General features: G+C 42.3%; 4 protein-coding genes across 7 annotated transcripts in view; all 4 read left to right on the top strand.

Annotated features, from left to right (window-relative positions):
- frya (furry homolog a (Drosophila)) overlaps positions 1-3,887 on the top strand; it is a 31,652-nt gene extending 27,765 nt beyond the window's left edge. For all 3 annotated transcript variants that reach the window (XM_057049357.1, XM_057049356.1, XM_057049358.1), the window contains exons 54-62: positions 280-440; positions 512-719; positions 813-962; positions 1,044-1,142; positions 1,232-1,315; positions 1,977-1,994; positions 2,212-2,322; positions 2,408-2,613; positions 2,703-3,887. In XM_057049357.1, the coding sequence (XP_056905337.1) occupies positions 280-440; positions 512-719; positions 813-962; positions 1,044-1,142; positions 1,232-1,315; positions 1,977-1,994; positions 2,212-2,322; positions 2,408-2,613; positions 2,703-2,961 (1,296 nt within the window). In that variant the 3' untranslated portion in view covers positions 2,962-3,887. The remainder of the gene's footprint in view (positions 1-279; positions 441-511; positions 720-812; positions 963-1,043; positions 1,143-1,231; positions 1,316-1,976; positions 1,995-2,211; positions 2,323-2,407; positions 2,614-2,702) is intronic.
- A 338-nt stretch (positions 3,888-4,225) lies between these two features.
- On the top strand, positions 4,226-14,856 carry brca2 (BRCA2 DNA repair associated). Its single transcript, XM_057050139.1, has 25 exons — positions 4,226-4,370; positions 4,528-4,623; positions 4,810-5,028; positions 5,193-5,250; positions 5,330-5,381; positions 5,490-5,595; positions 5,673-5,728; positions 5,838-5,928; positions 6,008-10,246; positions 10,326-10,421; positions 10,497-10,566; positions 10,650-11,107; positions 11,190-11,380; positions 11,453-11,640; positions 11,714-11,884; positions 11,965-12,334; positions 12,406-12,561; positions 12,642-12,789; positions 12,868-12,977; positions 13,056-13,254; positions 13,355-13,521; positions 13,638-13,776; positions 13,864-14,120; positions 14,201-14,338; positions 14,434-14,856. The coding sequence occupies exons 1-25, from the start codon at positions 4,343-4,345 to the stop codon at positions 14,776-14,778; spliced, it is 8,148 nt and encodes a 2,715-aa protein (XP_056906119.1). The 5' UTR covers positions 4,226-4,342; the 3' UTR covers positions 14,779-14,856.
- A 380-nt stretch (positions 14,857-15,236) lies between these two features.
- Positions 15,237-18,041, top strand: n4bp2l2 (NEDD4 binding protein 2-like 2). Of its 2 annotated transcripts, XM_057050138.1 has the most exons (7): positions 15,237-15,355; positions 15,867-16,167; positions 16,201-16,852; positions 16,962-17,086; positions 17,252-17,340; positions 17,408-17,484; positions 17,671-18,041. In XM_057050138.1, the coding sequence occupies exons 2-7, from the start codon at positions 15,867-15,869 to the stop codon at positions 17,816-17,818; spliced, it is 1,392 nt and encodes a 463-aa protein (XP_056906118.1). In that variant the 5' UTR covers positions 15,237-15,355; the 3' UTR covers positions 17,819-18,041. The 2 variants fall into 2 exon arrangements, with proteins under 2 accessions (XP_056906118.1, XP_056906117.1); XM_057050137.1 differs by having other exon boundaries at positions 15,867-16,852.
- A 2,220-nt stretch (positions 18,042-20,261) lies between these two features.
- On the top strand, positions 20,262-25,444 carry trmt9b (tRNA methyltransferase 9B). The gene is made up of 4 exons (XM_057049389.1): positions 20,262-20,551; positions 22,686-22,878; positions 22,995-23,168; positions 23,543-25,444. The coding sequence occupies exons 2-4, from the start codon at positions 22,722-22,724 to the stop codon at positions 24,469-24,471; spliced, it is 1,260 nt and encodes a 419-aa protein (XP_056905369.1). The 5' UTR covers positions 20,262-20,551; positions 22,686-22,721; the 3' UTR covers positions 24,472-25,444.
- The last annotated feature ends 1 nt before the right edge of the window (position 25,445 follows it).

The raw sequence follows: 25,445 nt of genomic DNA, 5'->3' as shown, positions 1-25,445 counted from the left end.
TGCAAAAGTGTGAATAAAAATTGAGCTTTTAAAATTACTGTAATTGGGATGACGTATGCGCACTAAAATTAGTAAAACAATAACAAAAGAAATAACGGAAGGCCAGAAGGAGTGCCCTTAGGGTCCTGTACCAAGGTTAGTGTGTACACTTTACAGTAATATATTAATTGTACCATAGGTAACATGTATTAATTAATAACTAGCCCTTTATGCATGCTGCCTCACCATGTCATTGCTGCACGTAACACTAACATTCACTGAACGTTTGCTTCTTTTTAGCGTGTGTCCCAAGAAGACGGAGACACCAGCGCTCAAGAGGATGATTTGTCTCTCTCTATCAGTGAGCTGCAACTTGAATTTCACTGTAGTGATGCGCTAACCATGGATTTAGTTCACGCCGACCACAGGGCAGAGTTGGACATCGACAACTGCATGCCCAGGTAGCTCATGGCAACATTACTCCCACTCAAACTGCACAAAGACATTAGTAAAATTATCTCTTTTCTCTCAGTCTGGCCGAGGAGGAGAGAGACGACTTGCTTGAGTCCCGTTCTTCCCCACCGCCCTCGCCCTTTTTCTCTGCCATCCTGGCAGCTTTCCAACCGACGGTATGCGACGACGCAGAGGAGGCCTGGCGGAGCCACATCAACCAGCTCGTGGCTGACTCAGATGGATCCTGCGCTGTCTACACTTTCCACGTGTTTTCTTCACTCTTTCAGGTATAAGCAAAGCATTCCAGACAGTCTGCCCCAAAAACAGCCACATTGAGTCATTCAACTGAATGATCACACCCACTCTTTTTTTCATTGCAGTCTATTCAAAAGAAGTTTTACTCCTTGACCTCTGATGCTGTGAGTTATCTCGGGGATGGCCTGAGAGGGTTGGGCTCGAAACTTCTGAGGTCTTCTCAGATGCTGGCATCATGCTCGGAATGCCCGACACTCTTTATTGATGCAGACACGGTGAGAGGCTTCACATTTTCCAGCTCATGCAATCTTTGTGATTCTAACAGAGATGTCTGACTTCAACACTTATTTTCACAGATTATGTCTTATGGACTCCTGGAAAAAATGAAATTCAGTGCGCTGGAACTTCAAGAGTACCTCGATACCTATAACAACAGAAAGGATGCAGCTCTCTCTGTAAGACCACTAAATATTGCGTTTCCCTGTTTGGATATCAGTCGAAACTCATCTGCGGATGTTATCGTGATGATTCCTGTCATTCACAGTGGCTGAATAACTGCAAGGCCACATTTCCCAGAAGTCCCGGAGGCACTGTGATGGCATGTCATTCAGTAGCGCAGGAAGAGAAGGTAACGTTTTAGATAATGCGTCAGCCACTGTGCAAACAGATTAAGTTTGCATGGTTGTGTTACAAAAGATAATTACTCTCTGAATAATACTATTAGAATTTTTTAAAAGAAGATCATCTTCAACTGACCTATCATTCTGCCTTTTATGCATTTCGATTTCTGTGTGGTACTGTAGCTCTGTGAGTGTTGCCTCTCCTTCTCTCACACTCTGTAGAGGTTTGTGAGTTGCTGCACGTCATGTGGATTATCTCATTTTAAAGTGCATTGTGATTATTTCAAGCACTGCTGGGCATGAGGAACAGTTCTTTTAAAATCACACTTGATCTTGTACCCAATCTAAACTGAAATTGAAATGGTTTTCTGTTCAAACTTGAGGTACAAAGGCTAAGCGATGCTCACTCACGTGGGCATGCTACAGTTAACTGCCTGGAAAAACTGTGCTTGGCTTGTTTTATGTCACTTTTTAATTAGTTCATGAGATATTCCAGCCCAACTTTCAGTTTTACATATCCACCCTTATATTACTTCCTGTCTGCATGAAAATAATACAACTTCTGCACCTTTATACCCTCTTTCATGTCAATATTGAAGGATTGCCTGTCCTTTTCATCATCTGCTTTCCTTACCTCTTTTCTGTCCCATAACACGCTTTCTGTTGTAGCAAATGGAATCTCTTGCTGTAAGTTAAAAAGACCTGTTGCTGATGTTAAAACTTGTATAAGTCTGATTTAAGCACCTATAAAGTCTTGTGCATACCTTTAGGCAGCCTATCTGTAGTAATAGTTCAACAGCAGTTGAACAGCAGTTTATGTAGACATAAAAATATACAGATGTTTTGATTTGTTAACCATTCCACCATGTAAAAATGTTTGTGCTTTTTTTAACTTCTTTTTCAGCAACTGGAACTCTGTCAAAGACTCTACAAACTCCACTTTCAACTGCTCCTGCTTTTTCAGTCATACTGTAAACTGATTGAACACATCCATGCAATAAGCTCTATTCCTGAGGTGGGAACTTGATTATTGTTTTTTAGCTGTATGGTTCCTCTCCAAGCCAATCTAACTATTGTCTATTGTCTCTCAATTGCTTTAGTTGACAAATATGTCCAGAGAGCTAAGTGAGCTAAAGAGCAACCTGAGGCTAGCAGCAGCTTCACTGGCAAACAATGACATTGATACCCATGAGAGTTCCTGCCCTGAGCCCACCTTCACCTCTGCCGAGGCCGCTGTCCAGGCCATACTGGAGTGTCTAAAGAACGATGGGCTTCTGATGGCTGTTCACTACATTCGTGAGTGCAGGTAATGAAAGAAGATCCTTCCTTCTGAGCACTATTAAATACCAGCAGTAACACACTCAAAAAAATGAAAAAACTTCTGTCTGATTGCAGGACAGTATGGCCTAATGACATCTTCGGCAGTTGCTCTGACGACGAGGCCCAGACCTTACTCCACATCTACTTCCGACATCAAACTTTAGGTCACACAGGAACTTTTGCTCTGGTGGGCCCAAAACAGGACCTGACAGAAATATCCATCAAGTTGATGGAACTTAATGGAGAGATACGAGACATGATCCGACGGGCCCAGGGCTACAAAGCCATCACAGCTTTCCTGCCAGACTCCAGAGTTTCAGGATCTACTCTCTGATGTCCATGTTGGACAAGTGTCTGTCTGGGGTTGCTGCTATCATCTCAGTGGTTAACATGCAGGAACAGCACATCCAAATGTCAAATTATCAGATGTGTGACTATATTTTTTTTTTGAAAGACTGTTTTTGCAAAATTTATTGCACTACTGTTACAAATAGTCATATAATGACCATTTGCTACTGAGGTCAACAAGTTTCACACAAATATACCAAAGCAAAAATAATTCTTCCAGTTATGTTGTTTTCATTGTTTTTAAGGGAAATGTGCAATTTGTGAGTGAAGTGCAAGTATTTTACTGTACCATAAGGAATGTATTAGAGCATCAGCATTAGAATTCCTAAACACATTTACAAGTTAAGGGATGCTTCATCTTGGTTTGAATAAGTTGTATTTAGGGTGTTTTTACGGGGGTGTGTTTGTTTGTGGGTGTTTATGACTCTGACGACTGTCACAGATGGAATTATTGATAGTGTATATAAATGGTTATAATTTACTGTAAGTACATCAACAAGCTGCAATCTACTGTAATATCTCCTAAACCTACATGCTGCATGAGTTGGTGAGCTTAACAATGTAGCTTTTATCCATTTTAACTAAATTATATATAATATCTGAAAAATGAAATTGTGCTTTTATTAAACTAAAGTTATAGTAAAATTTTGAAAGAAAAACCCTTTGTTAAACCTGCCAATTTTGCAGATTTTGTGTAACTAGTAATGTTAATGAGGGAATATTGGAAACACTTATCAGTAGGTGTAAATAGCGCCGTGGAGGCTTTACCGGGACTCCTGTGTGATTTGAATGTAGAGATATAATGTCTTGATCAAGCCTCTCGCCTTGTAAATACAATTGCCTTTGCAATTTGCTGTATTTTTGTGCTCTGCATACAGATGCAAAGAAGAAAATTAAACTTCCATTTGTTAATTGTGTCTTGTTTCTTTTTGGCATAGGCCTATGTGCTATTTTGCAACAGTGACTGACACATCTGACAGTGGATCTCTGAGCTCGACTAATTTCCCCTGGCAAAAGAATTCCGACTTTCTGGCGAAAACTTCAAAATAATTGAATTTGAAAAAGTGTCAGGAAACCATTTATTGACTGGTGACCATCTGGTCTACACAGAACCGTCACAAAATGTAATAAACATAAATTTATGTTATCAGCCAGCCATTTTGATGAAGTTATTGGACGTTTTGGAGAGAGTATTTTCTGCAAAACTTTTATTTTGAAGCGTCATTGAGTTCCGCTGTGCGGCGCGCGAGGTTTGTTTGGTGCTAAGGAGAAAGTAGCTAGCGTAGCTTGATGTAGCGCTATATTCAACTCGTATAAAGTCGTGTTTTTTGGTTTGTCTTAAATTTTGTCAAGAGGACAATGGAGGAATGAGAGTAAACACCGCGCACCGACATGGTGAGTGAGAGTCATTTATCCAGAAAATGATTTAACTTCTGGTTCGTTATGTGATGTGGTTTGGCTCAAGTTCACTGAACACAACTCACGCTACGAGTCCATTTTTTTTAATAATTAAATTTCTAACATGAATCGTCGCAATAATCTGGCTTTTCAGACGGACATCCAACTACATTTTCGACATTACTTACGTCTGGAATGGATTTCCCCTCAAAGAACCTTTACGAAGTTTTTAAAGATGAAATCTGGAAAGGTAGGGTGAAACGTACTCTGAATGTGTTTTTTAAAATATGATTTTGTGGACGTCGCCGTATGTCAGGCTCTTGTAAATCATGGCAATGCTACAATGTCTATGACAGGGCAAATAATGTCGGTAATGACATGTTTTGAAATGAATTACTCGTTGAATTCTTAACATGTATGTACATTTTCCCCTCAGATTTGGGACCGCTGGATCCAGACTGGTTTCAAGTACTGACATTGCAAGCTTTAACAAATGAGGGAAATATTTCCTTTCAAGATGACCTCTGTCCTAACCAAGAGGGACATTTTAAACCTGCCATAGATAGCCAGTTGTTTTCAACCCCCAAATTGTTCAGACACTGTCAAGTATTGTCCCCAGAAACCGAGAGGGAGCAGTCATTGGCTGATGGACACGGTAACATTGATTAAAAGTTTGTTAATGCATAGTTATAGTCATATAAACCACACATTTGAAGCATGTGTAATATGTTCCAGAAATAAGTTATACTTTCATGTTGATATGTAGAAAATTGTTGCTGTTGTACTTCTAATAAAATATTTCTGTGTTGAACAACCTAGAAAACGACAGGTTGCCATGGATGCCAACGCAAAGTCCATGTCTGTTACCAAAAGATGGGTGAGTTCAAATACAATTAAGACTGCTGCGACTGATTCTGATTCACTTATGTCTCCCCCACCCACCGTATTCTTTGTAGCATTCATTGTCCAGTGTATGGCGGTATCCTGGGGGCTTCACAACATTTTCCAGTAAGTTTCCCATGGTAAAAATGTTATAGAGTCTCCATTGATAAACCTTATTTAAATGTGCCTGAGTGGAAACTAATAAAATGGATACTGATATATTTCATTATACAGTCCAGTCATGTCAAACGTATATCTGAAAGCCTTGGTGCAGAGATTCATCCTGATATTTCATGGACCAGTTCTTTGAATACCCCTCCACCATCCACCCTGATTTTACGTGAGTTAGTACTATTAGGATTTCATAATGTATTTTGTACCATTTCCTTTATTGAGCGTGTTCTCTCAAACGTCTAGCTAAACCCGATGAGAGTCCCTGCCCAGTCAGTTTGTCTGAAGAGAGAAATGTTGTGGTGAGTACACAATGAAGCCACAAAATAGTTTTTATTTTTTATTCCTAAGGATGAAAATTATCTCAACATCCCTATGAAAATTTGATTGGGCACCTTATGTCTTCCCCAGCTTGTTCGGAAGCTTTTTCCTTCTCTTTCAAATCCCTCCAGAGCTGTAGTGGCATCACCCAAAAACAACAACTTGACTACTGTTCATAAAGGTAATGTGTTTTCTTTTAAACATCAGCTGATATAGATGGTGATGCTGCGAGAATCTGATTGCTGGTCTGTGGTCAACAGGTGATTACCATGGAGGTAATGATAATCCAGAAGGTCCTAATAACTCTCAGGGCACCTGTGATTGGAAACAAAAGCTACCGGATGCTATTGAGGACCAAGAACTTCGCAGCACTGTGGCAAGTGTTCTGGAAGGAGCAGAAGATGTCCTCACAAACCCTAGTTCAACATTGAAAAAAGTCAAAACTGACCGAGTCAAAGGGAAGGAAATGGCTCAAAAAACAAAAGATAACAGCATCCCCACTGATATTGGAACATCAGAGCATCCTGTATCCAGTGATGAAACAACTGCACATCGGGAAACGGAAGGGCATTCACCGACTGCACCTCTAAAAGCTGGAGATGTTAGAGTCACCCAGTGGTCTCCATTGAGTTTATCTGAAATCCTGGTTTCCACTGGCCATACGTATGAGCAGAACACTTCTTCAAAAGAAGAGGTAAAAAATTCGAGAGCTCCAGAAGAACTGCAGTGTGACTTTGATATTGGTAAGCAAGAGAGGCCACGCGTAAACACCAGACACATTGGTTTGACTAAGAAAAAGAGGACATTTGTTTACACTGTTGAGACTCCGAAACGCCAAAATCTAGCTGGCATCCAGTCTCAGAAAGAGGAACCGTTTCCAGTGATTCAGCAAGACGTATATGTGACAACAATGGCTAAAGAACAAGTTAGCGGATGCAGTGTGAAGGAGAATGATGCCAAGTGTCAGGCAGATCTTACTGAAAAAAGCCTTCATCCCTCTGTCAAAGCAAAGCTCCAGGACCTTGACATATCACAGCTTTCCAAAGATTTTGCACAGGACTTCAGTCAAATGCCAGAGCCGGATTTTGGCAAGGATACGTCTGATGTCTTCTCTCCATCAGCTTGTCTGTCAGCGTTGAAACGAGCAAATAAGAAAAGTCAAGCAGATATTTCCACTGAACGTGACGTCGGTAACAGGTCTGTCATTGCATCAAATCAGAAGAGTCTAATCGATGAGAGCACAATAAGTGACAGTGGATTTCAGTCCGCTGTTGGCAATGGCACTCATATTACTGCATCATCTCTCTGTGAAACTGACATTCACAAGGCTGCTTCGAATGAAGAAACTGGAAATAACTGTCTGGGGAGTAAGAGTATCATCCCAGTCATGAAGAATGAGGAGTGCACGAGTGCCAAAAGAAACATTCATCGGATGTCGCTTTATGAAAAAGATCTGGGCACTAAGGAGAAAACGTATGCTTCTACTGTTGCATCAGGATTCAAAACTGCATCTAATAAAGGAATACATGTTTTATCTGACAACCTGGAGAGAGCTAAACATGTCTTTGAAGAGTCTGTGAGTGAGCCGAGCAGCAAAGGCATCTGCCTTTCTAAGGATGAACTTGGATTGATTCATAAATCGGCAAAGAATACAACCTGTAATTCAAACCGGACTCTTTCTTTAAGCGGTCCTCATTTAACTGCTTCACAAAAAGCTGACATGACGGAGCTGTGCACACTTTTGGAAGAAGCAGACAGTCAGTTTGAGTTTACACAATTCCGGACTGCAGAGACAAAAGAGCCTTGGCAAGAAAATACCACCAGCTCTAAAAAAGAGCTCGATGCTGATCTTCTCACAGGTATAAATTTTGATGACAGCTTCAGTTCAGATGCTGAGAAACACTTGATGCAAGACAAGAAGAGTGACATTTCATCTAAATTATCCCAGACATGTAAATCTACCAGTTTCTCATGTGATGCTGTCAAAGTAGGAAAATGTTCTGAAGATGTTTTAAGGATCTCTCACGGCACAAGTAGTGCTGTTTCCACTGAACAGCATGCTCTGGACAGGGAAAATAATTTGATGCTTGGGTTTAAAACTGCAGGAGGAAATATTTTAAAAGTCTCAAAACAGTGCCTGAGCAAAGCTAAAGATTTGTTTGCAGATCTGGAGCCACATTTTCAATGTGGAACATCCCAAAGTCAGCAAAGAAGCAGAATGGACTCTAAAATGCATAATGCCAGTACAGACAGTCATGCTAGGCTTCTGAATGAGGAGCAACATAATTCAGCAGCTTCAAACAGGCGTGTAATGGGTGGTAGAGATGGGACAAAAAACAGCAACATGCATGCAAGCAAGTGTCAGAATGGGTTCCAGTTGGCCAGTGGGAAAGTCATTTCTGTTTCTGAAAAAGCCCTCCAGGATGCAGCTGCTTTCTTTAGTGATTGTGGCACTGTTGATAATAACTCTGACACTTCTGTGAGACACAAAGAGGGAGCACAACCTGTTGGCAATCACAAGTCAAGCTTTCAGAAATGTAAAAATGTACAAGGGTTTAAAGAAAAATGCCTGAATAGAGATATCCCTGAGTTTAAAAAAGGGAATGTCAGTCCAACTACAGGCCACACTGACTTGGAAGATGGAACCTGTGGAACTTCCCCTTCAAAAGCAGTTTCATCTCCTTTCACATCCACAGCTTCAAGACACATTGCCTCCTCTTCCCTCAGTGCCACAAACCCTGGACCAGGATTCTGCAGTGACGTAGACATGTCCGAAGACACTAATCGGCTTGCTGCCACTCAAAAACTGGTGCCTTCGTTGGAAAAATGTGGTTTTCAGACAGCCAGCGGTAAAGGAGTTTCCATTTCACATGAAGCCCTCAGAAAGGCAAAGACATTATTGCAAGATTGTGGTGAAGATGAAGGGAAAATAAGGAAAGAGCAAATCCACTTCAAGATGCCCTTTGCTGAGCCACCAGCAAGGAGTTCTGGGTTCCATACAGCCAGTGGAAAGGCAACAGCCTGCTCTTCTGAAGCTCTTCAGAAGGCTAAAGCTCTTTTTAGTGACATCAGTTCTAATGTTGAGACTCTACAAACAAACCAAGATGACCCGAAACAAGACCACATTGAAAATGAGCCAAAAATCCATTGTGGTTTCTCAACTGCAGGCGGAGGAAAAGTCCACATTTCACAGAAAAGTCTTTTAAAAGCCAAAAACCTTTTTAAAGAGTTTGATTCTGCAACAGAGAACCAAGAACCTGATGATTCATTTAAAGGCTGTGATATTGTGGACGATCGGGATGACTTTTCAGCAAAGCAGAGGGAAACGCTTGCAGTTGTGAGCAGATTTCATGAGATGAATCGAACTAATGTTTGTACCAACGTCCCACCCGCTGGCCACGGATTCCATATGGCCAGTGGCAGAAAGGTGTCTGTGTCAGATGAAGCAATGGTGAAAGCAAAGTCTTTGATGGATGAAAGCGTGACATTGGAGGGTCGAACAGAATACCAGAAACCCAAAATCGACACTTTCCCTTCACAGAATGGTGGATTTCAGACGGCCAGCGGAAGAAAGGTGTCTGTGTCGGATGAAGCAATGATGAAAGCAAAGTCTTTGCTGAATGAATATGTGAAATTGGAGGGTATAGAGGAAGACCAAAAACCCAAAATTGACACTTTCCCTGCACAGAATGGTGGATTTCAGATGGCCGGTGGCAAAGGATACAACATTTTATCTGGAGCCTTGCAAAAGGCCAAGCCTCTCTTTAGCGAAAGTGAACATGTTGAGGATAAGCCAAACCATTCCAAGATTCCATGTCTTGCAGACAGTGGCAAGGAGATTTCATTTTCATCTGTGGCCCCTCGGGAGGAAAAAGCTGTAAGTGTGAGTGCAGAGTTCTCAGACTCAAAGCAGGGTGAACATGAGGATGCTCTTAAGAATAAAGAGATTATTCATCATGCTTTCACCACTGCAGGGGGAGCCAGAGTTCATGTGTCTCAGAAAAGTCTATTGAAAGCAAAAAGCCTTTTGAATGACATTGCTGATGGGCAAACTTCTTTTTCAAACTCCTGTTCAACAAGCCAGCATGACTCCGAAAACCTGTTAAAATCAAGAAATCTCTCAAAAGCCAGTAACAAAGATGTCTTTAGTGGAGTTCACTCTTCCAACTCTTTGCTCATGACTAAACAGAAAGGACAAAATACCCAATCCGGGGTGAGTCCCTCCTCTGTTGGCGCTGGTGCTAACATGTCAAGGACATTGAAGACTGAACTGTCTAATGTCGCAATAGCAGACAAGTCCTCACTTCTCTGCTTTCAGTCATTTGACATAAATGACTGCAGTGAAACCCAACAGGCGTTTCTTGCCCAAGAAGCTCTGGACTGCACTAAAGCTTTGCTGGAAGATGAAAGTCTGTTGCTGGATGATGACCCTCGACCTGCTGACAGATCTGCTGATGACAGAAAAAGGAAAAGGCTTGTTGAGGACTCAGATTTAACCAGTAAGTGTTTGCATGGATGACTTCCGTTGACTTTTGTTGATTTTGTCTGTAAGATGTTGCATTGCTCTTTTAATTCTAGACCACCCTCCCCTGAAAAGAAGACTACTAGAAGAATTTGACAGAACTGATGGTTCTAGAGGTTCAACGCTCATTCCAGAGAAATGCAGTCCCAACGGTAGATTGCTTAAACAACCTAATATTTTACACATTTTTTTGTCGAAATAAATGATGATTCATTGTTTTTATGAAGGCATCATGAAAGACAGGAGGGTTTTCAACTACAACAGGTCATTTTGTCCCACCATCACCACCCCACACAGGTAAGGTTCCTCCTGAATGTGTTCTCAGATGGCTGAAGCAGGTTTTTTATCTTATCGTCCTCTTTCTTTATATCGTACACTAGTGGGGAAAATTTCAAGGAAACCCGTCTGCAAATTACCACACCGACAAAAGCTTCAACTCTGAGCGACATCAATGAGGCACCTCTCCAGGAATCCACTTTCATTCCACCATTTTTAAAGAACACAAGGTCAGGGAGTCCTAAGGGTGCAGTGCTGAAGGATAATATAACAACTCCATCTGCACTTATCCCTCCGTTCAAAAAACTAAAAAAATCTTCCAAAACAGAGGAAGAGGACAAACATCACTTTTTAACACCCATAACCAACCAACCTGCTGCACCTTCCAGTAAAAAGTGCACAGTCAGTTTAACTAGTAACAAACCCGCAGAAGATAGTCCACAAGTGGCCTTAGCGGAGACTGGAAATGATGAACTGGTGATGAGTCCACGTTGTCAGGCTGCCCGTGGTTCAGAAAACCCTGCTGCTGAGGCAGAGTGTGTGAGAGGGACACTGTCCAGAGGTAAACAGGCTGCATGTTGTCAGAATAATAAAGCCCACATTTCATAACAGAGGTGTCATAATGGTGTATTTGTGGTTTACAGTCCCGTTTCAGCACCTGCACCATTTTCAGCTGGCACGGGATATGCAGGAGATGCGAATCAGAAAGAAGAAACGCCAGACCATTCGTCCATTACCGGGAAGTTTGTTTCAGAGGAAGTCCTCTGGAGTCGCCAGGATTCCATTTAAAGCTGCAGTAAACGGAAAGCCACCTGCACGCTACACTGCCAGACCGGCAAGTCCTTGACTGTTTAATGTGAACGTGTGAAAGAGACAGTTTTGACATGTTTGAACTGTTGGTTTTCAGCTGTGTGGCCTCGGGGTTCCTCTGAATGTGTTGGAGATCACCAGTGAGACTGCAGAATCTTTTCGCTTCAGCTTGCAGCACTTTGTTAAGCTGGAGTCTCTCATGGATAAAGGTGGCATACAGCTCGCTGATGGAGGATGGCTGATTCCCACGAATGACGGGACAGCGGGAAAAGAAGAGTTTTATCGGTATTTTGGAATTGAGGTGCAAAAGTTTAATGGTATGAATGTAAAATCCCAACACAATCTACATCTTACGCAGAGCATTGTGTGATACCCCGGGGGTTGATCCTAAACTAATGAGTGAGGAGTGGGTGTATAATCACTACCGATGGATTGTATGGAAACAAGCTTCCATGGAAAGGTCATTTCCAGAAGAGATGGGCAGCCTCTGTCTCACCCCAGAGCAGGTTCTCCTACAACTTAAGTACAGGTATCTACCAGAATGTGAACTACTTTTAAAATGTATTTTTGTACTTGAAATGCTAAAACAACATGTTTTCAACCTTTTAGATATGACATAGAGGTTGACCACAGTCGCAGACCAGCTCTCAGAAAAATTATGGAAAAGGATGACACGGCAGCTAAAACCCTGGTCCTCTGTGTTTGTGGGGTTGTCTTCAGAGGCAGCTCCCCAAAAAACAAGAGTTTTGGGGACATCAGTACTCCAGGAGCTGACCCAAAGGTTGAAAACCCCTGTGCTGTGGTTTGGCTGACCGATGGATGGTATTCAATTAAAGCACAACTGGATGGACCGTTGACCTCAATGCTTCACAGAGGTCGACTACCAGTCGGCGGGAAGCTGATTATCCATGGTGCTCAGCTAGTCGGATCAGAGAATGCTTGTTCCCCCCTGGAGGCCCCTGTGTCTTTAATGCTGAAGGTACTGTAAGAGAGAGACACGAGTGTTGGTGTTTTTAAACGGCCACCAAGTAACAATCTTTCATGTATTAGATTTGCGCCAACAGCAGCAGACCAGCTCGATGGGATTCTAAACTAGGATTTCACAGGGACCCGCGGCCGTTCCTGCTTCCTGTCTCTTCTTTGTACAGCAGTGGAGGACCAGTAGGATGTGTGGATATTATTATACTGAGAAGCTATCCCATATTGGTAAGTGTAGTTGCGTACGCAGCTTTATATACTGTGTCGTCTCTCCTGGAACTGTCTTTTTTACTTGTTGTATATTTTAGTGGATGGAGAGGAAACCAGAAGGAGGCACTGTGTTCCGTTCAGGCAGAGCAGAAGAGAAGGAGGCGAGACGATACAACATTCACAAAGAAAAAGCTATGGAAATCCTGTTTGACAAGATTAAAGCAGAATTTGAAAAGGAAGAAAAAGGTAAGAACAAAAAAGCGGGAACTAGAGATTATAAACAGGTTTGAAATACAATCTGGTGTGACATGCTGTCCTTTTTAGGTAACAGGAAACCGCAGCGCAGAAGGACAATCAATGGTCAAAATATTACAAGTCTTCAAGATGGAGAGGAGCTGTACGAAGCAGTGGGCGATGACCCAGCTTTCCTTGAGGTGGATTTTCATTTACAGAAAGCAAAATCCACTTTAATTCGTGTTTTAACTTGAGCTCTGTGGTAAATGTGTCTCAAGGCGCATCTGACTGAGAAGCAGGTGGAGGTTCTTCAGAACTACAAACGTCTGGTGATGGAGAAGCAGCAGGCAGAGCTGCAGGATCGCTACCGGCGAGCTGTAGAAAGTGCAGAGGACGGCGTGGGGGGCTGCCCCAAGCGAGATGTCGCACCTGTGTGGAGACTGTGCATTGCTGACTCCATGGGCCATTCTGGCCGTGGTCTGTCTTTATTTTTTATTGAATTATACTTTTTTTACACTTAACTAAGCATATGAATTTATTTAGATGTGTATTTGAAATTGTGCTTTTTTCTGTGTAGTTTACCAGCTGAGTCTTTGGCGGCCCCCCTCAGAGCTCCAGGCATTACTGAAGGAAGGCTGTCGTTATAAAGTGTATAATCTCACCACTTTAGATTCAAAGAAACAGGGTGGAAATGCAACGGTTCAGCTAACTGCAACAAAAAAAACACAGTTTGAGCACCTACAGGTGAGGAAGCTATAATGGCTATATTCACTATTCATATAGTATTTATAGATGTCGCTTTAGTACAATAGCTGTGGTACATATTGATTGTATATTTCAATAATTTTTTTTTAATGTAGGCATCTGAGGAGTGGTTATCAAAACATTTTCAGCCGAGGGTTGCAACCAATTTTGTGAGACTCCAAGATCCAGAATTCAATCCATTGTGTAGCGAGGTTGATCTCACAGGATATGTCATTACTATAATAGATGGGCAAGGTTGGTGTTTCTTTTTTTAATGACTGATTCTAAAATATTTTCTCTGTGCTGGTAACTAAATGATTGTGTCCATGGTCTTGATCACAGGTTTCTCTCCTGCATTTTACCTGGCTGATGGGAAACAGAATTTTGTAAAAGTTCGGTGTTTCAGCAGCTTCGCCCAATCTGGCTTGGAAGATGTAATAAAGCCACGTGTCCTTTTGGCCCTAAGCAACCTGCAGCTGAGGGGTCAGTCGACATCACCTACTCCAGTCGTGTATGCTGGAGATTTAACCGTCTTCTCCACAAACCCCAAAGAGGTTCATCTGCAGGAATCCTTCAGCCAGCTCAAAACTCTGGTTCAGGTAGAGTGATATTCCAAACCTGTAAAGCTACCCACAAGCTGTTCTGTTGCTGTAACCAAATCATTCTGAAATGTTTTAAGGGCCAGGAGAACTTTTTTGTGCACGCTGAAGAGAAGCTTTCTCAGTTGATGTCTGATGGCCTGAGCGCCATCGCTTCTCCAGCTGGGCAAATACAAACCCCAGCTTCCACAGTAAAGAGAAGAGGAGACATGACAGATGTGAGTTTAATTACTGTGGTATCTTTAGCTCAAATATAATGGTTATTAACAAGACTTCTAAGGAGTGAAAAACTAAAATGCTTCCATTAATTCAGGTCACATGTCAGCAGCCAGGCAGAAGCCACAGATTCTCAACGCCTATAAACAGGAACTCTACTGCTCACAGTTCAGCAGAGAGAAACCCAAGCACTATTAAGAAGAGGAAAGCTCTCGACTATCTGTCCCACATCCCGTCTCCACCGCCTCTGTCCTGTCTGAGTACACTATCTTCTCCCAGCGTAAAAAAGATATTTATTCCGCCTCGCCGAACTGAAACACCTGGCACTTTAAAAACTGTAAAGACTCCAAATCAAAAACCTTCCAATACACCTGTGGATGATCAGTGGGTGAATGATGAGGAACTGGCTATGATCGACACTCAGGCATTACATGTTGGTTAAGACTGTAAAGGTTAAATGCTGCTTATGTACAGTTTTAGATTTTAGAACTCATTAAAGAAGTGATTGCAGTAAAATATACATCCTGATCTCCAGTCTATGTTGTTTATAACAGTAAACATTAAACAGTCTTATGGTAGTGATCAGCAGTAAATTAAGCAGTTGATTTAGATTCCTGGAATACTTAGAATCCTTGAATTGAATCTAAATGATCTGAATTTGTTGCCTACTAAATGTTCATGTCACATCAAAACCACAATTTGATGGGGAAAAAACATCTGAAAACCCTCCAACCTTAATGATCACTCAGTGATGATTGAAGACCAACAAAATCGTGATGCTTATCAATTCAACAAATGTTAGTTAATTCTTTCGGCGTCCGCTTCACCAGTAGTGCCACTATAATCACATATGTTGTAACTGGCTCCTGTCCGCCTGGTGGCGCTATGACTAACCGTAGCCTGTAACAATCAATGAGGAAGATTACGTCACTTCCACAACAACAAGACCGGATTGCTGAATTTCCTTATTGTATTTTTATTGATTTTTTTTTTAAATTAATGCATTTCAGCTTTACACGGTAAGTATTCAGGAACAGTAGAATTATACTCAAATTTACAGCCTTCTACTGGTTTTAGCTACCTACATAGTTTTCAAATATTGGTTCAGTCCTTAACCTTACTTACAATATAGTCAACATAAATATACATTAAGTTGCAGTTCATAGGCGAAAATGCTGGATACTTGACTTCCACGGTACCTTAATTGAGCAATATCACACGAGACGGAGGGCTGTTAGGTGCGACAGATAATCACACGGATATTCGGGACGTGTTATTACTTTTATACAGAAGTTCTACAAGCGTATTTTATTAGTTAGCAATAAGCGAGACAAGATTATGATTTGTTTATTTAATCATTTATGTGGCAACGCCAACACAAATAGTTCCGTATCTTTGGTAACGGTAATCGATTATTAGAACGCCTGTAAAGCGGAGTGATAATGTCTGTAAAAAGTCCCAATGGTGTTGTACTCTGTCAGAAAGTCCACTCAGTGCAAACTTAAATAATGTTTAACTGATTTTCAACAGATGTCTGTTACCAATTCATCCGACAGTGAGAAGCCTTGTGTGGATGCTCATGAGCGGCAAGAAGTTGTTAAAGATGATGATGAAAAGAAAGATTCCAGCTTCCTGAGCGGTAGTAGTCCAGACAAAAGTGCAATTAAGCGTGCTTTAAAGGAGGTAGGGCTCACCAGCACCACCTTCATTGGTCCAGAATTTCCTACGGACTCAGCCAAGTCTAACATAGATGATACGCTGGAGGAGTTTTACAAGGAGATTGAGATGATAGATAAACCGAAGGCTGCTGAAGATAACTCAGAGAAAAAAGTAAATTTTGTTCAACCACAGCCACCTCCTCTAGCATCTACCGCCAAAAAATGCAAAGATAGAAACATGGGAAATAAACCATTCGATAACCAGCAACATGAAGGGAGGAGACCCTCATCATGGCCCCACTGGTATCAAAATGAGCCATACTTCCACAGAGGACCAAGGGACCATATGGACCTGGTGCACAGTGCAGCTTCTAATCAAAGTCACTTTGATCATCCTGAAATGATCAACAGACCAAGACCAAGAGACTCCAGACACCCCATTCCACCATTTCATCATCTAACAGCATTCCCCTATCCTCAAAACCCATCACATGAGAATTACAGAGGGGGTGCTTCAACAGAGACCGTGCCACATCCTCATTTTCCAAGACCTCAAAATATCCCACCTCCACACATAAGATGTCACTCCTCTCAGCTTCCTTTTCGAGATTCTCCGCAAGATTGCAGCTTTTTTACACATGCAGGTGATAATGGAAATACTGGACTGCCAACATTCAGAAAGCAAGAGTGGTGTCACGGGTATGAGGGTTATGACCTCAGAGGCTACAGCCGAGATTCAGAGAATCAGCTGTGGAATCGTCACCGCCAAACACCTGATGATGTTAATGGATACCACTCTAAACTGGTGCTCATCTTGATGAGGGGGCTTCCAGGCTCTGGAAAATCAACACTGGCCAGGTAACCTTGAGTATCAGTAATTAATGCATTCATACTTTACATACATTTACACTTTCAAGCCTAAATTGTGTATTTTCATAAGGAATTTGTGTACCATTTTTCCCACCAGGGAGATGATTTTTAGTTGTCCCGATGGACTAATATTCAGCACAGATGACTACTTTGCTCACAGAGATGGCTACTGTTATGACCCAGGGCTTCTTGGAGAAGCACATGAATGGAACCAGACTAGAGGTTGTTATACATCATCAGACCTTTTTATTTATAGTTGTTACTGTTCAGTCTGAGCGGATGCCTCGTCACATCAGGGATGTTTTCAGGCATTTATGATGATTTGTAGCAGCTGGATTAGGGCCATGTCCACTCCATTTCATCATCTCAATGTTGACCCTCTTTCAGCTGGAAAGGCCATGCAGCAAGGCCGATCACCAATCATTATTGATAACACAAATATCCAAGCCTGGGAAATGAAGCCATATGTCAGCATGGTGAGTATTTGATTTTACACAAGTGTATATCAGCGATGATGCAACCCTCCTTCACATTTCTGAGCAGGCTTTGGATTTTGGATACAGCGTAGACTTCTGTGAGCCCAAAACCAACTGGAAGTTTGAACCCCGCGAGCTTGAAAAGTATGATTTTTTTTTAAAAGTATGATTGTTAATAATGAGTTAATAATGTAATAGACAAATTGATTATCATGATAGAAGGTTTCTTCATTTTGAATCTAATCTACAGCCAATCCTGGCTGACTCTGCATATGACCAGTCAGTGGTTTAAAATAATACCAACAACAGCATCCGCTTTGTTCCTTCTAGGAGGAACAAACATGGTGTTTCACAACAGAAGATCGCACAGATGATGGAGCGTTTCACATTCCCCATATCTATAGACATCGTCATGAGTTCACAAGAGCCACTCCACATGAACCAGAGAATGACACAGCAAAAATCAGATTTCTATTAGTTTTGTTTATTCAGACCATTTTCTACCCAACTAATTTTCCTTCAAGGAAAAAAAAAAAGGTAAAATCATTTGATGCTGTGGGATTTTATTGTGTGATTATTTTTCTGTCATGAGAACAACTTTATTTTCAAGAATTTTTTCAGATTAAATATTGATGTCTTAAATTATTTTTATTATTAAGTGAAATCTTTGTAATTTTGTATTAAATCTGGAGTTTACCAAATGTGTAAGTTTTTTTTAAACAAACTGCAACAACACATTTGAATTTCAGTCATTTAGCAGAAGCTTTTGTCCAAAGCAATTTAAAGCAAATGAAAACAAAATAAAATATCTCAGAATCGTGTTCTTTTGAGACAATTTTGCCCTGACAAATGGTAGAACTGTCAATATTTTCTGGGTCTGCATGAAGTCTGCATTGCCTCTCATGCAGGGGTGTCCAAATCCAGTCATCAAGGGCTGCAAACATTCAGTGATTTCTGTCCTACCAGCCAGAAAAATAAGGAACATTATATCCCAGGGGAAAGCACAGTCTTCCTGCTAGGACAAAAATCCCAGTGGGATTACAGTCCTCGAGGACTCTGTCTAAACTCCCCAGGTCCACGGTGATCTACAGGTGGCAAAAAGAGCCAAAATTCTGATGAAACAACTTCACCTTCAAAGCACTTAACGAAAAATGCTTGTAATTCTACCCATCCACAAAAAAACCCCAAATACACCTCATCATCATAAAGGCTGCTAAACACATTTACTGCAGTAAATGGAGAAGACTGGCAGTGGGGAACATTCACAGTAAAAGCTGGAACACAGAGAAGGTTATGGTCAAGTCTGGAGAGCTGAGTGCATTCATTATAAAAGCGTCTCACAGGAAATTACACTCTGACTGGATGTATTCCCTCTGGTGTTTGTTAAGTCGGTTGGCAGAGGTGTGCTCTGCTCCTCTCTGTTTACATTCACACGAGGGAAGTTAAGTGAAAGTTTCTCTGACCGGTGATGTTGCCTTTTACACAGGGACTGTTTCTACTGTCAGCAATATTTGTTCAGACATTATCATAGATAATCTAAACAACTCCAAACTGAAGGAGGCTCATGTTCTCAGCTATGCAGAGGGAGTATTCTTCCAGGTTTAGGGCGTGTTATAGTGACGTGAGGCACAAACTCAGCATATGTGTTGTCAGTGATGAACATGATGATGCTGAGCACATTGAGCAGAGATTAGCCGCAATTAATTCACAGTCGTTAACCTTGTGGAAGACAGAAAAGGTGAGGGAAATAAGAGCTGAGTGGAAGGAGGAAGGACCACAAGACTAGAGGCTGATGTCCGAGTTGCTCTGGTTTATTTCACTTTATCATACACATGCACGGGGCTGTGTGACTGCATGAAGGCTGTTAATGTTTGAATTAAGCAAAAACTTTTAGATTTGCTGCCTTAGAATGCATCATAGACAACAAAAATGACTTACTTTCAGCAAATGCATGTCCTTCTGCAGCAGATTTTTGATAATATAGAAAATAGGGGCAAGATTATAGAATTAGGGGCAAGATTATAGTTTAAAATTATAGTTTCTTTTTTTCAACATTAAGAGTAATGTCTTCCTTCATCCTATGTGTCACTCACATTACTACTATTTCCCTGACGGATGTGGAAAATCAAGATGAACAGGAAACCGTTGGAGTTAATTTTGGACCTTTGTCTTTGCTTAAGGCCATTTAATTAGTCATGTTTGCCATAACTGCTTAAATACCCAGGCCGTTCTTGACATTGACGACAAAACTCAGAATACTGATGATAACGTATGATTGTGTTCTGTGTCTGGGAGTACATAAATGTACACATTAAAATGAAAACAAAGATGATATTTGCAGAGCATGGTGAATTTTAATATATGTCCGTTGTCTGCATTTCCTCTGAAAAACAATTTCTTGCAACAGAAAAAAGGGACGTTGCCTCTGGCCACCCCGCATTGTTTATTATGGTTGTCACGTGGTTTTGGGCAGCCAATAATCGCCTTGTTCTCCAGTAGCACATCGTGTCATCGTTTTACAAACGACCACCCGAAGTCATCAAGTTAGCTTTGGTGAAACAAAAACCGGAAACTTGACATCACTAAGAAAATAAAAGCACCGTCGCGAGGCTATCGCTGTAAAAACAGTTAAGCATGCAAATATTTTGTAACATTACCTGCGACAAAACATTGGTGACTCGAAATAAACGATTGGGATTCTGTGAAATGATAAATCTGCACTCTAGTGTTAAAATAGAAGTTAAATACAAAACCAACCCTAACCTAAGAGGTAAAAACGTGCTATGCTTTTATTGTATTCAGATGGCCATTTCAAGCTAGCATTTGGTTGCTCTTTTTTTAAATCAGAACCCTCGCTGTGCCGGTCTCGCTACTATGTTGCAGCTTACTTTGAAAGGCTTTTCCGGAAAACACATTTGCGTCCTTACAGCCGCTTTGACAGGTGTAGAGTTCACCATGGTGCTACTGGTTCTGATACCATACAGCGGCGGGTAGATGCCCGGAGTTCTCACTCACGGCGGGTGTTGCCTTTCGCTTCACGTTGTCCACCATCGGGATGCCGCCGATGACTTCCAGGCTGCCGCCGTGTCGACTGAGCGGCTGTGATCCCGCCGGCAGCCCGGTGAATTGAGCCGACGGTTCGCATGTGTGGAGAGCGAAGTTTGCTGCAGCTTCGGCGTCCTGAGGGGAGACACGGGCGGAACATCTCACGGTGAGGGTTTCTGCTTTTTTAGAGGAGTCACAATGTCGCACAAACATCGATATAAATGCATCTCTGGTTTAAAGTTAAACGAACTGATTAAAAAAAATCAGTTGGGCACATTGCAGGACACGTTAGATACTTTATTGTCTATTGATGAGTTAAAACAGTATGCAGACTATGCATCCATTTTGTTGCACGACTTCATTGATTTGGCTCTTTAAAAACGGTGCTTGACATTGCTGTGTGAGGTAACTAAATGGTGGAAGCAGTGATGGGAGTCTATTAGAGTCCCTCTCGCCTAATGCTGCTATTGATTATCCGCAGCCTTGATGGGTAAACCTGTGGTTTTTAGTAATAATAGTCATTCTAACCAGCAGTTAAAGGCTGCAGGCAGAATGACTGGGCAGCTCGGTCTCCTCGTAATAAACTGCAGTAATCTCATTAAAGCTGCTAAGGTGTGACCTGGAGGCTTATGGTCCAGGAACATTCATATCCATCTATCCTCCCTTTTCCAAACTGACTTGTTCATATTCATCCGTGAATGATTTTATTGTCAGTTTTTAGGTGAATGTTGCCAGGCAAAGGTCTGATTTGATTTAAGTTCCTATTGTCAGTCAGAGAGAGACAGTTCTCCCTGCCTCCCCAGCTACAGCTTACATAATGTCAGGACTGCCATAAAACGGAGATGAGAGGGGGAACTTGCATGGAAATGAGCACAAATAAAGCAGGGGGAGGCCAATTTGCATTGTTACATAAGCCATGTTTTCCTTCCTCTCTGCTGGGATGAGGTCCAGAAATAGGTCTGGACAGAGAAAAGCTGGGATGCTGCATTTACTGCGGGTAGAGCAGCGTGAGGGTAGAGCTGCGACCATTAGGTTAGAGCGATAGATGTCGTGCAACAGAGGTTGGGTTGTTAAACACTTCCTGTTGTAAAATAATAACTGCACAGGGCAGATTGTGTTGCCTTCAAGGACAAATCCGTGTATTGTTTTTTTTAGAGGAGTGGACAGAATTGTGACAGGCTGGAGAGTGGCTGATGAAAGATGAGGACAAGGGGAGACTCTGAAAGCGGTCGGAGGAGGAAGGTCGTTATGTAACGCAACTGGAGATGGACTTTCCTCTTGAATCTGCTGCTGGAGAGCCGCCTTTGGAATCCATATACTGTAGAGGCTGTCGGCTCCAGCCTGCACTGACAGCTCTCCATCCATCGTGATTCCATGCAACACGCTGCGCCTCTTAATAAATCCATACCAGAGCGTGAAGAGAGTTTTGTGGCTTCGTCATTGAGGCTTTAAAGGACAGATTCACTTGCATTGGTGCAGAATAGAGGGCAAAAAGCAGAACTACTTTATTAGTCAATTGGAAATATATATATTTAGAATGCCACAATCTGACCTCCTTAAATGGAGAAAGTAACAAAGATGGTTGTGTTAAAATCCTTTTTTTTTTTTTAATTAAAATGTCACAGTGGTTAGCATGTGATAAAACTGAACCTTTCCATGAAACTGATTTCTAGACAAGGATATGTTAGGAATCAGGAAGACCCAGTGACATCCACATGCCATTATTTTAGATAACATCATCATTGCAATGTGTGAAATCGCTCTTGGTACATGTGCTCGAGGGAGCCGCAGCAGCACTGCAGGAGCTGTGGGTTGCATCCTAATAATCTCAGATAACTGCAGTGGGAGCTGCGGAAGCCAGACATAACAATTTTACAACAAAAAGATTAGCGGGCTGAAACTGTGCAATTGTAGAAATGATTACTTATTTCAAAATACAGAAATGACACGCGTGCTGCTCTGCATGCCCATCACAAGGTGATGCTTTATAACAGGAAAATTCACTCCGCTGTGATGGATGTTGTTTGTTTGTCTTGTTGCTGATAAAAATGGTTTTCGTGTTTATCTGCTGCATCAGCTTGATGCTGAAGAGTGAAGGCGCTGTCTCCTTTTTTGGTTGGGAGATGGATATTCAAATCTCTCTGCTGTTAAGGGCTTTCATCTGAATATAATTGTGCAGAAGCACCACTGTGATACTCCCACCGGGGGGGTCGTCACTGCTTCTTTTTTCCTAATGAAATGAAGCAACCATCAGAGAGCATGATGGATGGAGATGTGTGTATGTGTGTGTGTCCATTCAGGAGCGACTCTGTGAGGTCCCTGCATGAGGCTCAAACATGATGGAAGAGGCTGCCAGCCAGCTCGAGAGAGACCACGTCCACAGCGTCTATGAAAAGATAGCTCCGTATTTCAATGACAGCCGCTACAGAGCCTGGCCGAAGGTCCGGCAGTTCCTGGTGGACCTGGAGCCTGGGAGCATTGTCGCTGACATTGGTAAGCGTCCACTGACCAACACTCAGATTTCAATTGTATTTTTTTTTAAATAGAGAGGACACAGGGTTTGATTCTTCCCAGTAGCTCACCGGTGTTGTTTCACTGGTGTTTGGCAGGCTGCGGCAATGGCAAGTATCTTCACATCAACAGGGACGTGTTCAAGCTGGGCTGCGACGTTTGTCGCCCCCTTGTGGACTTTGCCTGGAGCCAAGGGCACGAGGTTCAAGTGTGTGACGGGCTGCATCTGCCTTACAGAGATGGCTGCTTTGACGCTGTTCTCTCTATTGCAGGTAATGGACAAACCCGCACACATGAGGGCGCTTTTAGTGCTGTTGACGTGTCCCACTTTGCAAGAAGTAACTCATTTAATATGCATGAAACTGCTGCAGCTGCCACTTAATTACCTCTGTAATGATAAATGTTGTCAAACCACCCAAATATGTGCCAACAGAAGCCTATTGGGGACCAAAGACAGAAAAAAACAGCTAATATATTCAAATACTATTTCAATATTTTTTCACTTTTTAATGAAATTAAAACTAATATTTCAGTTGCTGATATTGTACTTTAATATCTCTTATCTTTAAAGTTCACTGTCATCCCCAGGCTTTTAAATACTTGATGTGAAACGTTGATCAATACTAAGTGAATGTTTTTGTCGCAGTCATCCACCATTTCTCCACCAAAGAGCGCCGTATTAGAGCAATAAAGGAGATGGCTCGCACCCTTCGAGTGGGTGGACGCATCATGATCTACGTGTGGGCCATGGAGCAGAAACGCCGAAAGTTCGAGAAGCAGGATATCTTTGTTCCATGGAACCCCAACCTTCATTCTGTCTCCAGCTTCAACAGACCCAGACGGAGGGCCGCGGCTCAGAGCGTGAGCGAGGCCGTGGACAACGCCGACAAGCACAGGAAGGTCAGAAGCACATCGTCTGTGTTGGATGAAGAGGACCTGGGCTGCGCAGCCCCGCAGCAGAGGACGCAGAGGTTGTGGTTCTTCTCCAGGTCTCTAGATTCGGTGCTCGACTTTGGGAGCCTGGCCATCTCTCGCTCCTTCTCCAGAGACGCCAGCGCTCTCTCTCCGGGGGAGAACGAGGGGAGCAAAGCCGCCCTGCGAGGGCGTAAAGGCGGCCTCATCAAGCAGGTGTCGAGCTTCTTTTCACCCTCGTCCATGATCGGATCGGAGGAAGACGTCTTTGAATCGGACACAGACCTGCACAAGGGACAGAACAGTCCTGGGTATGGCATCCCTGCCCAGAACCACAACGGCACAGAAAACCAGAGCATCTCACTATCTATAGCCCAGGGGTTCGACTCTGTGGCCCTCCCAGATCTGGTTCCACTCCAGAACGTCAAGCAGCCTGGAAAGGAAGGGGACGGAGGGCAGAGCGAGAAGCAGGAAAGCACAAGTCCTCAGGGCACGGAGGAGCAGGTGGACGGCTCCTGCTTGAGGTACTACCATGTCTTCAGGGAGGGGGAGCTGGCACAGCTGATCCAGAACCACGTCGAGGAGCTTCACGTCAAACACGCTTATTTTGATCACGCCAACTGGTGTGTGGTGGCAGAGAAGGTCCAGCTGTGGAAAATCTAATTTATTTTTTAAGCCTTTTCCTTCCTTTTAAGCCTTGAGTTTTAGCACTGAAACACATTTGATGATGATTGACCTTGCTGCATTTTATTGTCTTAAAAGATTTTCAAAATTGAGTCCATATCCAGCAGTAAAATATCCTGAAAATGGTTTTAAAGCAACAGCCGACGCACAGACGACAGTGTAGCCCATGTGCTCCTGAAGTATTTTTTAATTTTTCTGGCAAGACACGCAGCAGCCAGATTAGCTGATGTGCTCTTTTTATTGTGAAATAGTTCTTAAATGAGTTGACGTTGATCTTAACTAGATTCCTGCAGGAGATGTGTGGTGAAACATACCATTTGTCTTGTCGGCTAGTGGAACCTTATGAGTCAGGGATTCGCTCATGTTAAACACTCTGCAACTGTTTAATGAGGACTTGATCCTGTCAAACGCTACTGCAATTAGTAATATCATCCTACAGGAACTGAACTCCAAGAAGTACTTCTGTTTGCATCGGCTCGTCTGTGTTTGGAAGGTTGTTCCCATTGTGTGCGCTTGTTCTGCTGGTGTCCTGTCTTGTGTTGACGAGCTGAACGTCAGTACGCCGCTGGCGTATCGCTGCGGACACAACTGCCTCATATACTGTGAAGTAACATTGCACTGTAACATGATTACGTGGCTGCTTGATGTCAGTGGATGACACGAAATATTGTTGAAACTTGAAACTTGCTGGATTTTAACTGTACCTGTTGTGCCAAGGACGGTTTCCATCCCATTCGGTACACGTGTGGACCAAATCTGTTCTGGTACCTTTTTTTTGTGACTTTTTATGTGTGTGTGTTCTTTTTATTCACTTATTAAACATTTGCATTCATGTTTGTTGCATTTGCCGTCGCAATTGTAGGAAATCTGTCAGTTTGAGCCCATTTGAGGTACTGGTGAGTTCCTCGGATAATCATATGTAATATAAATAAACAATAAACGATCACACTGAT

This window comes from Takifugu flavidus, chromosome 12 (assembly GCF_003711565.1).
Source record: "Takifugu flavidus isolate HTHZ2018 chromosome 12, ASM371156v2, whole genome shotgun sequence".
Lineage (NCBI taxonomy): Eukaryota > Metazoa > Chordata > Actinopteri > Tetraodontiformes > Tetraodontidae > Takifugu > Takifugu flavidus.
Note: the sequence above shows the minus strand (reverse complement) of the source record. Positions and strands in the feature narration are given on the sequence as shown.